This window comes from Labrus mixtus, chromosome 24 (genome assembly GCF_963584025.1).
Source record: "Labrus mixtus chromosome 24, fLabMix1.1, whole genome shotgun sequence".
NCBI classification, from domain to species: Eukaryota; Metazoa; Chordata; class Actinopteri; order Labriformes; family Labridae; genus Labrus; species Labrus mixtus.
In genome coordinates this window covers 1,433,849-1,449,631 of record NC_083635.1, presented here as the reverse complement: position 1 = coordinate 1,449,631, position 15,783 = coordinate 1,433,849, and the positions used below count along the sequence as shown (strand labels likewise).

General features: G+C 41.5%; 1 protein-coding gene across 2 annotated transcripts in view; it reads left to right on the top strand.

Annotated features, from left to right (window-relative positions):
• Positions 1–3,433: 3,433 nt before the first annotated feature.
• dmd (dystrophin) overlaps positions 3,434–15,783 on the top strand; it is a 241,290-nt gene continuing 228,940 nt past the window's right edge. The window contains exon 1 of one of the 2 annotated variants that reach the window (XM_061032963.1): positions 3,434–3,699. In XM_061032963.1, the coding sequence (XP_060888946.1) occupies positions 3,618–3,699 (82 nt within the window). In that variant the 5' untranslated portion in view covers positions 3,434–3,617. The remainder of the gene's footprint in view (positions 3,700–15,783) is intronic. The other variant, XM_061032962.1, reaches the window with a different exon arrangement.

The window sequence follows — 15,783 nt, the reverse complement described above, 5'->3', positions numbered from 1 at the left end:
AGACTCTTGACCAAAAAAAACACTTTCTCTTTACAATAAAAACATATTGACTTAATTTCTACACTCAGCCCCCACAGAGACATTTATTTGTTATTTATGGCAGGGAAGGCGCAGTAAACAACCCGTGAGTGACAAAAAGAGCTTAAGATTGGGTGTTTGAAGTAAACTGGTTGGTGATTGCTGCAGTGACAAGCGCTCTTCACTGCAGGGAACATCAAGATCTCTGCAAGAAAGAAGATCTCATAAAGTTATGTAACAGTTGGTTTTCATGCAGCAGTACCCTGAAGCATTTTTCCATGTGAGTATAGCGGCATAGTTGGAACTACTGCATCTCTTTTGTAACCTAGAAATTACATTTTGAATTACATTTGTGTTTTTTTTTCCAGGTGATTGGCTTAAAAACTGTAATCAAAAAATGGAGAAAAAAAAGTTTGTTTCTTTCCCAGATCTCATTGCTCATTCACAGGGAAGAAAAGCAGATACAGCACAATTACTGAGTTAAATTTATAGCACAGCTGACAAACTGGAAACTCTGGCTCCAGCAGGGAAATGATTTCTCTGCCACCCAGACTGCTGACAAAAAGCTCCAGGAGAGTCGGAGGGTGGTTAAGGAGCTGCACGCCTCGTCAGCCTGGATGAGCTCCCATCAGCTCTGTAAGTACATCTAACGTCAGACGCACTTAACATCTGTGTCATTTAGCCTCCAACAGATCCACACAATGAATGAATGATCTGAAGATAAACTAATACAAGACTGGATTATGTATTCTGCTCAGGCTCCATTTACTAGATTTTTTTTTTTGTAAGATTTAACCACACTGCTGTTTAGTTATTGACTGAGCCCTGAAGGAGAGGACTCCAGAAAACATCTTTCCAAGACTCACTGGCCTAGTTTACAGTAGAGAGTTCATACTGTAACCCAAACCTGTGCTCATACTGCCACCTGCTGTTCAGTTTCTGCCAATACGACCCAGAGCTCCAGGTGGAGAGCCACCAGTCAATACCATGCACTTATTTGGAGCAGTTTTTTGTAGTATTAGTTAATTTTCTTCGGAAAAAAAAATTCCGCTATATTACATCTCAATGCAAGTAAAAGAGGAAATAGAAGATCTAATAAATGAAATAACATTTTGATTGCCAGATCCATGATTTAATTTTATTTTCTATCTTATCTGTATGTTTACTCTTTTGATGTTTTTAGTTATTCATGGTTGTATTTTATTTTCTGACCTACTTTGATAAGCACTGTTAAGAAATATCCTGCTTGTATCATGTATTTCAAACAAAGACCCATGGAGAAGTAAATAGGGCTATGTTGAAGGCTGTATGATATATTTAATGTTTATTTCCTGCACACCAGCTGTAAGAACTCAAATACTCGTTTATAAAGGTGTTTTTTATGTTTTATGTGAGATACCAGCTCCAGTCCTGATAAAGGCCTTTTGTAGATGCATTATAATTATGTAGTAGGAGTAGTAACTTCATGTAAGCTGGAGGGGGCGCTAGCAGCGTCTTTTAGCTCCCGATGAAAAAGGCTATAAACACTGCCAAGACCCTTGACCCTTGACCCAGCATGAAAAATATTTATGGTATGAAAAATGTCATATGAACATGTAGCCACGTTAATCTTGCTCATAAATACGTCAAATAATCATATTTTTTTCATTTAAAAAAAAAAGTGAGTGAGTGCGACCCGGTACGACCTTTGACCTTTGCTGTGTTTTGATGTGATTGGTTAGTTTGTCTTCTACGTCACGAAACCTTACTTGAAGAGTTTTCAGTCAATTAGCTAACATAGACTGTAACTATTAAGTTGCTACCAAATGTGGCGTTTGTTCGGAGAACTAGAACAAGTTAAAGTGTGTTAGAGTTTATTAGTTTGTTATGAACAGCTTTACTTTTCAAAAGGACGCAGGGAGAGAAGAAGTTATCAGACATTCACAGACTGCTACTTTTACCAAAGAAGATGCTAACTGGGAGGAGAAGTTGTTTTTCCAAAGATTGAGGACAGTGAGGAGGACTACGAGGAAGACAGGCGACCTACAGTAAGTAAGAAACCATCATGAACAAATACCTGCCAACACTTCTCAAGAACGAGCTACAAATCGCACAAACGGCATTGTTTTTATCTGAGCCTTCAGGGGCACCGTACTTTTCAGTTATGTTCCCATGGTAGGCCTTTATACCTCTCTTTTTTGTGAAAACCTTTTTTGTTATTGCCACAAATACAATTGAGAACTGTTATGAACACTCAAGTCTACCCTTCTAGACTGTAAATATTATCTACCCTAAAACTAAATTGATAAAGAGTACATTTCTGACCTCTTCTGGTGGAACTTGTGAACTGCACGACGCCAGGACAACACTGCTATTTGGCTACAGGTGCAACATTTTCTGAATCTCTATAACTAACAGGGTGGTAATTCAGATCTAATAAAGTCGTAAATATATATATATATACCCCCTCCTGTCACAGTAACCCACCCACAAACAAAACACCTCTCCCTGTCCAGACACCAGCGCCGGACTCGGACTACCGTCAGCTGCCTGCCTGAGATGCCAATCCGTGCCTAAGTTTCTGTTTTTGGAACACTTCATTCACTCACAGCACCCTCCTCAGGACCTCAGTACTTGTGAGTAGCCTATAGAGTGACTGTTGCCCAGAGCTGCCGGGTCCATCATACCATCATATCTAATTATAGCAACTCTCACAGGCTCTTAAATGTGTAACGCGTCGTGCGTAATGGAGCCATTACTGTAAATCAAGTCCTACTTCTGACTAGCCGGGAAGTCCATGAGTGTCAGAATATCAATCTATCATTAGGAAGTCTTAAAAGAGACGGATGAGTGAGTTTCCCACAGTCTCTGGTTTCATACCACCACTCATACTCTGAAGTGGTTTTGTATTTTTTCCCAGAACTTAACTTTAGTTTGCAAAGACTTTAAGCCGAAATGTCTCTTCCTTTGTAATGAATAGACTGTTTAAGACTAGGAAAGTTTCAATTCTGTAAGGCTTTAAAGTCGATGACCCACATTCATATGCAAGTGAGCACTAACTCACTGAACTCCTCTTGGTCCAAGAGATTGAGGTTATCGGGAGAAAACCGTGACACTTCTCCAGAAATGTTATCACATAGTTCATCCCCTGTCACATGACCACCACACACAGGAGGTCTAAGTTTGCCTCACCTTAATATTTGGCCACTACATCATCGCCCCCAGTGCGGAAATAAACGTCCACCAACACTGACGCGTCCGCTGGGTGTCAGGTTTTACGCATGGCGTCCGCCAAACGGGATAAGGGGCCTCGCGAAGAGCCACCTACTCCAAGCATCCTACTATTTAGAGGTGGGAATGCTCCGACACCCACCCACCCACCCTGCACACCTGCTCCGCTCCGTCTGTGACTGTCTGACAGACCGGGCCAGTCCTCCTCCTCCTCCTGCCCTCGTCCCCTCCAGTCTTCAACCGGCGCTCGGCTCTTGTGTTCACATCTTGCGCTCCTTCTGGGTCTGGATCTGTACTCTGGATTTTTTATTTGTTGGAATTAACCCGTTCGTTTACTAAACCCCGCCCCCCCCTACGTGTAACTTTTAACACCCGGTGCCCTGTTACCGATGGCGGAGGGTGTGCGTCCCGAGGACTACTGCGACGAGCCAGTGGAGGACGAGTTTGGGGAGATCATAAAGTGTCGATCCGGTAGGAGATCAAAGCGTGCTTAATGTGTGTGTGTGTGTGTGTGTGTGTGTGTGTGTGTGTGTGTGTGTGTGTGTGTGTGTATAGAGAGACCATATGCTTGTGTGTGTAATATTAAAGACCCATCTGTCCACTGATGGGAAAATATCCTGCTGAAGATACCTGATACCTGTGACTACAGTTCATCATGAGACTGATAATGTCTCAGCTGCACACAAATAGCAATCAAAAACTCTAAACTATTTTTTAGATAATACAGATCATTTTATGATCTGTAAGATTGATTTTGAAGTTTATAATTAAGTATTTGCCCTGAAAGAATCACTGCTCCATCTGTGTGTTACTTTGTTTTGTATTTGGGGATTGTTTAAAGTGCTAAGTGAAATCTACTTATAGACACAGACCAAATAACATGTGATAACGAGCGAGAATGTGACTGTGGCTAACACACTTTGCAGCCTCTGTATGATATTCTCACTGTGAGTGTGAAAATGTGTACTACATTTCCCATGAACACTATCGTCCTATTGCAAACAGGATGCTGGCACTTTGCAGGGCATTATCAAGTGTGAAAACAGCTGAAGCCCGTGACCTTGTTGAGAACATTTTTTTGAGTTGTGTTTCATCAGAAAGACATCTGAGAAGTTTTTATTGGAGTTATAGATTCATAGGATGTCAGATATGTGGAATTAAATACATTAGCATGAATTTGATTAGATTTTTATCAGTGTTTAATTCATGCAAAACAGTGTTTTTTATTTTTTTTTAAGTTGGTTGAGAAGTGAGAGATTGATGAGGTAGACATACCGTATCGTGGCTTTTAGTACCTGATTGTGTCATGTCCCAAAAACACTGGATCCTTCATTTCCCATAATGCAATGGAATAAACTCTCCGTATTAGACCATCTAGTTGGTAGCAAGCGGCAAACCTCCAGGATTGGAAATGAAGCCATTGCAGAGGTGCAAAATCCTGCAGTTCATTGAGGGTCCGCTTGAGGCTGGCTCTCAGCCTGTCGTTAGGTTGACTGGAAGTTACGCTGAGACAGCATTTCCAGCATGGCGGCTGCTGCCGATGCACCCCCAGAGCCCCCTGCCGTAACAGATGGGTGATGTCACTCAGGCTTTGTCCATTAATTACAGTCTGTGATTTGCAGACAGCAAATTTCCTTTGTTATACAAAACCTTATAAGGTTGAGTATTAAAAAGTGTAAAATAAGACAGAGGCTACCACTCCCTGTGATGTCTATTTTTGTCTCGTGTTCCCTCGGTGCCACATAGCGTACATTTAATTCCCTTCATCCCTCTGTTTAACCCCTCAACCATCCCTGAGCAGCACTCCTTAGCGCGTCCTTTTCGCTCAGATTTTACCTTGCTGCATTTAAAATCAACAACTTGTAGAACTAAATCAGGATGAAACAGTTCCCAAGCTTCAACTAACCCAACCCTGGGCTAAAAATGTTCTGGGTGAGAGTGTTGTTTGTGTGATTTGTGACCGTGACAGTGAAGCCCTCGCAGCATGCTGGGATGACTTGGAGCCTGCAGAGGTTTGATTTCCTGTTATAGCGCTTGTAAATACTGGATGACCTGGAATGGTCCACTGGGCGGTGAGATGCAGAGTCAAACAGACGGACTGAGACAGACAGATGGACAGGAGGGTTGAGTTTTTGTCATTCTCTCCTTCCTCAGGACGCGTATTTCCTTCTTGTGTGTCTCTCGGTGTAAATAACTTTTTTCCTTGACTGACCTGCCCGCCTAAATAAAGCTTCAATGAATAAATAAGGCACTTTTTTTTTCTCTCTCTCTCTCTCTCTCTCTCTCTCTCTCTCACTTTCTCTTGTCTCTGTGTATGTCTCTCGCCCACTCCCCCCCACGGTACAGCTGGTGGGTCATCTCATGCTGGAAATAGCGGTCAGCTGGCCTGATGGCCGGCTGGAGTGCGGTGTCAGATAGCCTACTTTGGGAGGTTGCCAGCCCCCACCTCCTCTCTCTCTCTCTCTCTCTCTCTCTTTCTCTCTCTCTCTCTCTCTCTCTGTTTTCCGGCTCCGCTCTTTGCTTCCTCCTCTTCCTCTATTGCTTTCATCTTTTCTTCACACTCTTTGTCTCTAAATCTTTTTACACATCATCCCTCCTTCCTCAAAAACTTCCCTCCTAATGTCTGCTTCTTTTACTCATTCTTATTTTGTCAGACTTGTATTTCCTTGTCTTTTTGGGGCTCTTAAACTCTTTTTATTTGACTCGCTCCTCAGATGTCCCTCCAAGTATCACATTTGACCACCCAAGTTGTTTGTGGCTATACGACTGGACTGTTTGTCAGCAGCTAAATCCAGCTGTCTGTCTCTGTGCTGTATGTATAGACACACTCCAGATATTTAACATACCGTATACCGTGTGGTGTAAGGTTTCTATGTATACATAGGACCCAATTTAAACTGGGTAGAAAACAGCCAACTGAGAAATCTTAATGTCATTTTAAAGATAAATATTTTTCTGAAACTTCAATGGAGGATTTGAATGGGGAAATTTACTTCTCGAACCAGAGGCAATGAAAAAGTGAGAGGTCATTGTTGAGCTCTATACAACTGCCAAATGTCCTACACTGGCAGAAAAAGACACAGATTAGGAAACATGTCTTCCTGACTTTAAAATAAAGTTGAATCAAGAAAGTTGAAGAAGACTCCTGCACTCTGGTGGCACTTCATTCATTGAGAAAGTGCCGACAGTGTGCATGAGGTCATGACTCTTTCTGTTGCAAGACTTAACCCTCCTCTGCACCTGTCAACCAGTTTCTCTTTGGACAACAAAAACTCCACAAGATCAACAATGTTTGTAGGATGAGAAGCGCCAGAACAGAAAATGTAGATTCAGGTTTTACTAAATATTCAAACGTTTTGTACCAATAAAAGTATCTTTACAGAAGCTGTACGTTTTTCAAATCATGAATAGCAGTTGATATGTTTGCAGGGATGTAAAGACACATTTTTGCAGAAATGTTTTCTAAAAAAGTCTCCTTTAATTATCTGAGTTCAGACAGACAAATAGATGGATGGATTGATAGTGACCTTTTTCCTCCCCATTGCGTTTTCCAAATTTGCAATTTCTTCTAATATACCCCTCTAGCAACACAAAAGTATGCAGACAGTGACATGTTTCCCACTTGATTTATCCCTTCTTGGGGCTGTGTGTTTGTCGTCCGTGTGCATAAACATGAGTGCAGGTGTGTGAGGCCTCAGGAGTTTGCGTGATTAGTTGTAGATTGGTTTTAAAATTGTAGAATTTATCAACATTGACAACCTTTCATCGGCTGAGGGAGACTCACGCGTGTGTTGGGTGTATGTAACCATGTGTGCCTTGTTATCACACACCCCTGAAGGTACATAACCACCTTGCTATTACCCATCATTCCTCGCCTAGGCGCAGAGCTCTGGATGCTAATCCTGATTGTGGCAGACAGGCTGGTAGATTTCGGTGTTATTGTGGAAACCAGCACCTTCAGGACCCCGGTGTAACATGCTAAACAGAGGCGGACGGCTTAAATGACAACAATACTGTACACATCTACCTTACTTTTACTTGCATTGATACCACTTTCCTTCTCCTTAATTTTCGTCTCTCGGCTTGACGTTTATCTCTTCCATCCATCCATTATCTATAGCGCTTTTCCCATTTGTGGTTGCAGGGGGGCTGGAGCTGATCCCAGCTGTAATCGGGTGAGAGGCGGGGTTACACCCTGGACTGGTCGCCAGTCAATCACAGGGCTGACATATAGAGACAGACAACCAGCCACAGTCACATTCAAAGCTACAGGGGATTTAGAGTCACATATTCCTAACGAGCATGTCTTTGGACTGTGGGAGGAAGCAGGAGTACCTGGAGTGAACTCACACATGCACGGGGAGAACATGCAGACTCCACATATATCTCTTCTTCTGACTTCAACTTAAGTTTTTTTGTTCCTATCCTCTTTTGACATGTGCCTATACCTGTCTTTGTTTTTTCTCTTAAAACTACTTGTATCACAGAAGTAGTAAAAAAGTTTTTAAAAAATGTATTGATGCATGTCCACTTTGGGCTTCTGTACTTTCACTGCTCTTCACCTTCAATATCTTTTTTGATGTCACTCCACTTCAGTCATGATGTCACTCTACTCCCCTTCATTTATATTAATTTACATTTCAATTTCCTTTCCTTCCTTTCTTTTCACGTGATATCAGTTCTCTCTTTTACTTTTCACTGTCTTCTCTATTTTCCTTCTGCTTTCCTTTGTCTTCTTTTCTCTTCACTTTGTTTCTATTGTTCACATTACCCATCCTCTGAAAAGATGATTACCTAACCTCACCTTTTGTTACAGTAGGTCTCTCTCTTTCGTTCCCCTCATCTCTTCTGTTGCCTTCACCACAGTTCATTTGTCTCCTCTTCTCCTAACCTGACCTTCACTCCTTTTCTTCTCTTCACTCTCTTGCTCACTTGCTTCTCTCTCTTAACCTCTCGTTTCTTTCCATCTCTTTCATTTCTTAATTTCCCTTGACTTCTTTGCTCTTTGACCTATTCTCCACTACTTCAACTTCATTTCTGTTTCATCCTGTTCTGACACCTCACAACATTTCTATCCACAAGCCAGCCATGGTAACCTTCCCTCCTCTTCCTTTTTTTTTTTTTACTCACTTCTTCATTTCCATCACTGTTTATCTCTGCTACACTTCTCATCTTGTTTTCCAGTTTTCCCCCCAAAGCCACTCACAGCAGGGTTCCTTTTATCTTTCATTTTTTAATCTTCAGATGGAGATGATTTATTTGGTTGTTTTACTTTTCATCTCATTACAAACCCTCTGTGAAGTCTGGCCAGTTGAAAAGCTCCGAGGCAGATGCACTCACCATTGAGTAAATGTCTAAAAATATACTGTACATGTAAACACACAAAGCTATCGATGAACCCAGCGGGGATTTCAGTTGTGCCTCGGTGCTGTTTTAAGAACAGCTGGTCTGTCTCTTCAATTTTAACCTTATCTGTCAGCAGCACAGGATGATTTACTGATCTGAGGACAGCCACAAAGTCAGGGGACAATTTATTAAAAAAATAAAACACTTTAAGCTCCCTCTTTTCAGCTCACATCAGCCTCCACTGTATTTACCACACTGCCACACTGCACGGAGTACGAGGAGCAGAGGACGACAAATTTAAGAATAAATTAAACTAATTTTTCCCCCTGCAGGCAGATAATCATTTAATAAAACATTGAACTAACCAGCCAAGTAAACAGATAAAAAGGGACAATAAAATGTATCAAAGTGATGGTTTCCTATCCTATTGTATCATATGATACTGTGTTGTATTGTATCTTATCTTATACTATCCTATCGTACCTTATTGTGTTGTATCATATCATATTATATTTGACAGAACAGTATCTTACCGTAACCTTATTGTATTGTATCTTGTCCTATCCTATCCTCTGTATTATTGTATCGTACTGAATTGTATTGTAGCCTTTTTCTAACTAACCAAGAAGACAGTTAACAAACAAAAAAAATAACAACTAATCCTCTCTTCAGCAGCACTCTGCGCTCAGAGCCGGCAGAATAACAGCTGCATTCAGTGTACCTGTCATTTTCAATCAAACTCTGTGAAATGATGATAATGGAACAAAGCTTTGACAAATTTTGCAAGCGTCACTGAGGACCGCCATGTGGGAAATAAAAATTTGAGCTTGGTAGAATGCTTGATATAATAGGAACAGGCCTTACAGGAGTGAAAATGTAACCCAAAGTGAGAACAACTGCTGGGAAAGAGAGGTAAACACAGCAACACTGAGAGTCAGTTACAAGTCAATGAAAGCAACACAAAAACAATGCACATGTATTTTAGCTGAGAGGCATTTCAGAAAAAGTTATTGAGCTTATTGAGCTGGGTCTTTATTTGCTGTTAATTGGAATAAAACTTTAAAAAGGAAAGGGTAAAGACACTGTGATGCAAATAAAAAAACAACACCTTTAACTTTCCTGTGGCACGATGAGCTTTTGATCAAGCACTGGACGAGACACACTGCAGATGCATCTATCACATGTTGTTTAAAGCAATTTCAAACTAATCACCCCCCTTGGATTATATTCCATCAATCTCCTAATAACCAAGAATCAGTTTCTCTGTGTGATCAAGCAATAACATTTATGGACAGAAGATGGCAGCAGAGGCAGCTGCTGGCTTTGTAAACATCCTAACAGAGGCGGTGTGAGATGTTGGCAATGAAGATGAATGTGTGGGAACACATACTCCTGTTCTTTGGAGATTTGAGTCTGGCTCTGTATAAGAGAGAGAGACAGGTTAGAGAGAGGAAGGTAGGATAGTGTGTGTGTGTGTGTGTGTGTGTGTGTGTGTGTGTGTGTGTGTGTGTGTGTGTGTGTGTGTGTGTGTGTGTGTGTGTGTGTGTGTGTGTGTGTGTGTGTGTGTGTGTGTGTGTGTGTGTGTGTGTGTGTGTGTGTGTGTGTGTGTGTGTGTGTGTGTGTGTGTGTGTGTGTGTGGGGTGGGGGGGGGAGACAAACAGGAAATATAGTGGAGAATAGAGGCGGCTGTTTACTTGATAAAGTGACTATTGACTATGACTATGATGATGAATTTAATGACACAAAAAATCCTTTAGTTGGTATGGAAAGGAGGGTTCAGTGTGTGATCTGACCCACATGAAGTTTCTGGGTCACCAAAGACCAGAAGAGGAGGAGGAGGAGGAGGCCGTGTGCGGGTGTCATAATGAGTCGAGAATCCCAGAGGAACCCCCTCCCTGCTCGCACACACGTCGGCGCATACAAAAGCCCTTTCTGGGTTACGATGAGTCATGTCAGGGAAAGTGGGTTTTTTGGAATCAGGTTGCGCCCCGTTCTCATGGAAGTGGGACAACAGCTCGCAGCAGGGCCTGCACCCATCAATCAGGTCAGAGGAAGAGTCCCGCTGTGCCTAAGTGAATGGAAAAAAAGTATCTCTGCTTGCACAGATTATCATGCCTTTTTGATGCGTCAAGCCTCCATTATCATCACCACTCTCTGACAGCTGGTTTGGTGTCATCAGAGGACACCATATCCGAGTTGGAGCGATTCGCTCGCTGCCAAAAGTAGAGCTGAATGCAAATATTTCCATTGACATGCGGCTCTGGCTCAGGCTCTGGCTGGATTTGGATAAGTTTGGAGTTATAACTTTTATAAGAGATTGAGTGATTTAGAACAGACAGTTTTAAAGTGACAAAGGAGATTATATGAGATATGGCTGGCGTTGGATTTTTGATATGCATAAATTAGGGATGTACCGGACTCAGAATTTCTCCAATCACATTTGCATATCTGCCATTGCCTGAACATGAAACCATATCCGACTGACTACCATTGTCATTTTTCATTATCTTATTCTAGTGTATCATGTTTCTAGATGAAGGTATTTAGCTTGCCTGCAAACTGAATTTAGCAACAACTTGACATGTAGCGGAGCTTGCCCTTAAAATGATTATCAGAGACACTAATTATGTCTTGAAAGAACCTGTTTCAATTACCTTTTGGATTTATTTTGGAGAGTTGGAGTCCTCTATTGAAATTTGGCTTGTGCATGATGGACTCCATTATCAATCCACCAGCAGCTAGTTTGTTTTAAACAAGACAGGGAAATAATAAAACATGTTCAGGAATAGATTATGGGTTACTTGTATATCTTTTAAGAGCCTCTTCATGTGATTGTTTATCCATCAAACTGTCTCGGAAGGAAGCAGAAATCCTGAAACACTTCTCAGATTATTCACTTCAGACGCTGTACCCTGCATGGAAATAACAAGCTAAGTTATATAAATGATGTGAAATAGAGGAAGATAGGAGGAAGATGCAGAAAAAGAGGGATATGTTTAATTTAAAAGAGTGATATCACATCTTATCTGCACTCCTCCCTGCATCTTCCTCTCCAAGCGCATCATTCAGCATTTGACTCAAAACCTGCACTGTTTTCTCTCCAAGAATTTAAAACGCCCTGGCATCTCTTAGAATATTTTAGGGGCAGGTTTTTGCTGTGTGTGTGTGTGTGTGTGTGTGTGTGTGTGTGTGTGTGTGTGTGTGTGTGTGTGTGTGTGTGTGTGTGTGTGTGTGTGTGTGTGTGTGTGTGTGTGTGTGTGTGTGTGTGTGTGTGTGTGTGTGTGTGTGTGTGTGTGTGTGTGTGTGTGTGTGTGTGTGTGTGTGTGTGTGTGTGTGTGTGTGTGTGTGTGTGTGTGTGTGTGTGTGTGTGTGTGTGTGTGTGTGTGTAAAGAAGAAAAAGAACGGCTCTTACATAGGGCCTCTTGTCTTAATGAATTCTGCATCTGAAAAGTGTGCCTTGCTCTCTTCTGTCAATGTGTCAGTTGCAGATCAATGTCGACGCAGGCCTTGTTTTCAAGCAGGCTAGCTAGGGTTGCTGCTAATGAGTATTTCCACTGTCAGCTAATCTCTAAAATGTGAGTGAAAAATACTGCTCATTGTTTCTCTGAGCCAACAGAGATATCGTTCTAAAGCCTGAAGACATTCAAGTTTTTATAAACATCAAAAGAAAGGCAAGGAATCCTCACACTTTAGATCCTAAAAAGTGAAGAAAAAAAGAAACTTCAAGTCTGAAAGGAGTGTTTCTTAGTACATGTGTACATGTGTTAGGTTAGTAGGTGCTGTTCATTCTATATGTGTTCTTGCAGCTCAGCAGGCTATAGATGTACATTTGCCCTGACTCAGTTTCAGCTGAGCACTTTTCAATCTGGCCTTTGCTCTCTCGACTATTTGCTCTCCTTCTTCCTCGTTAATTGTCTCAGTGTCTCCATCTGTATTCTCCACTCTTGTGCTGTCTTGTCTTTCCATTGTTCCTGATTTTCATTTTCTGTTTTGTTGTTTCATTTTCTCTTGTTTGTTCATATTGAGGCACCAAGGACACACACTCGCCGTCTCTCGACTCCCTTTACATTTACCATCCCCTTTCTTTTTCTACCTCTATTTTTTCTCTTGATGCCGTTGTCAGCAATGTTCTTTTCATTTTTGCAGCCTGATATGGTGTCACAAGGTTGTGGGGAGGAAAAATGGGGACGGAGAGATGATTTAGAAAATACAGATGAGAGAAAAAGTGGTGTGAAAGAAAAAATCTGTGAAATTGAGACAGATGGCCACAGGGCAGATGGTGCCACTTGGGTTGAAAGGTTGAATGGATGATACAGAGGAGGGAGAGGTGGAGGAATGGGGTGGTGTAAAAAGGGGGGAAAAATGGCACGGAGGCCAGCTAGAGGTTTGAGAGGGCGAATCACATGAGGATTTTACATGAAAGATATACTGAGGGATGGAGTGGAGAAGGTTGAAAGTTTTCTTTCCCTGGAGCTGTTGGTGGTGGAGAGATGGTCGGGTGTAGAGCTTCTGAAGTACCTGGTGGCCTCGGGGATGAAGGTACCAGATGGAAAAGCTGGAGGAATGTAGAGGAGAAACGACATTTTTGAAGGACAGAGCACAGTGCACCTGCAATGAGAGCCCAGTGGATCTAAATGGCAAACAAATAACACACCAGTCATTTTCAGAGATTTATTTTTATTTCTTTTCACCTCATTTCAAACCATATCTAATGATCTTTTCTAAACGTAGTTATCTTTTATAAACCTATAACCATATTCTGACTTTTTTACAATGTAAACCACAACTCACTGTTGTTAAGGTCACCTGACAGTTGTATTCACTTGACTCTTCTTCCCTGCACATTAAAAACTCATAAAATACAACGCTGTCGAATGTTAATCAAACTTCAATTTGATGAGCAAAACAACCTTTTTTTTAAAAGCATCCCAAGACATCATCTAAGGCAGGAAGCAGACGAGCAGACTTTCTGAGGTGGTGTTTCTTAAATATGATGATGAGTGAGGGTCTGTGGGATGATGTTTTGTGGGTCTCTGAGCTGGTTAGCAGACAGTCTGACTCACCAGATGTGGGCTGCTGTAAGAAGCCTCCCGGCTAAATAATCTCCCTTTTCTCAGTTCTGCTCCCCATAAATTACCACATTGAAAAATGTACTATTAATGATGGAAAACTTCCACAGGACATTGACGAGTGGGCAGTGAAGTGGTTACCCGTCTAATTAAATTTTTTTGGTACGTTAAAAACCTATAGAGGATAGTTTGTTTGTTCAGATCAATATCATATATGTAAGAGCAACTCCTCTCATTAGAGGACTGCGGTGTAAACAAGCAAAACTTCACTCAGTCAGGTCAGTACCTGACGAGCACCATAGCATCGTGCATTACATTCTGCACATTGTTTTGTTATTTTTTCTCAGAAATAATGAAAGCACAAAAACAACCATTCCCAACTTGCTGCTTTTATTTACCACTCTGAAATATCTTCGCCTGATTCATCTGTAATGCTGCACTAGAAAAATGCCTCAACTCAACAAATGGCACGATCAGTTGACTCAAATTCATCCTCCGTCCTCTCCCTCTTGAATTAACCACCTCCCCTTTAAAACCTTTGAGGAAACAGAAGTGAACAAATATCTACAATATGATCATGCAAGAAAAAAACCTAAAAAAAAAAGCGCCATGCATGTTTTTCTAACCCCATGTGTCGTTGATTTGACTTTGCATAAACTTAATCAGTATTGTGCAAAATAAAGGTTTAGAAATAATGTGTTTGACCTTTTCATTCAATCATCATCTTATTATTTCATCTGTATTTCTACAAACTGATTGTAAGTTCTGTTCCTGTACACTATGACTTCACTGTGTATTTACAGCATGTTGAGATCTTGCTCAGCCTGTGATCCCAAATGTGAATATTGATGGACCTATTTCTTTTGTGAGCGAAGTCAAATATTGTGCTGAAAGCTCTTTTCACAATGTTGACCTTTTTAAAAATGCTGTTTGTTGTTGGTTTGGTACATGCCATGTCCAACACTTCCCTGAAGCGTCCAGCACTTAACGTTGTTGAGCTTCATTAAAAGGCTGCGGGGTGTCATGGTGGATCTGTGCTGCAATTGTGTCTGCAGTTTCCACACCCACCGAATGCTCCCTGCATCTCCTTCCCTCCCTGTATTTCGTCCTCCTCGTCGCTCTTTCATCTTTATTTACATTCGCTGCATTTTCGCTGACGCAACCAGACCCACTGACTGAAAGTTACAGCAGAATATTTTCATTTGCATCCTTTAATAGGGAGTCTGAGGATCAGGCTGGGAAGATGAAATGTGAAACTGGAAGGATCATTGACTTGGAAAGGCTAAAACGTGGGAATTTGTTAGACATGCATAGCCTGTCGTTTTGAAGAATTTAATCTGCCACATTTGAATCCCCAAGGTAAATTTAAGGACTTTTTCCTGCCAATTTCCATGAAGTTGAACTTTAAACAGGACATTTGTGGAATTGATTAATAGAAATCACTTTAGCTCTGTTAATTTCATAGGTTAGGGAAAGTAGCTTAGAAGATGTCTTTTCCAACAGCTTTTTGAAAACAACCATTGTGCAAAAGGATCCGCAAAAATGACCAAAAACGCTAGTGCCATGTTTTTTTGTTTTTTTTTGAGGGTGAATGAACTTAACTTTCTTCAGCAGAAACATGATCGCTGTGTGCTGAAAAAAAGGAAACCAAGTAAATTCCGAAGCATTGAGAGTGCCCTCTAAGAATAATCACGACATAAACAAGTGAAAGGACTGACACGCAGATGAAAGAGCAAGGGATGACACACAGGGGGAGAAGGTGGGAGGGCTGGGGAGGAGGGGGACAGGGCTCTGATTGCAGTTAATTGCTGTTCACATCCAGGGCGGGTCTAATCACTCTGAGGCTCTGTGTGTGTGTGTGTGTGTGTGCAGGCTATGCTAATTCTTGCCAGCCTGTGGGTATAGCCCTGAGCTCAGTGGAGCGACGGCTTGGTCGTGCTTTAGCCTTGGTTTATAATTAGCAAATAGATTATATTCCATAAACCTCCACTGCTGCACCGTCCACGCCTCTGAAGCAGACAGGCACCTCTTTTAGCTAACATAAGAACCAGGATGATAAGACCATATAAATAACTTTCTTTCCACTACTCAGTTGTATGTGCCTGTGTGATGTCTTTGTCCCCTACAACAGAATGTTTTC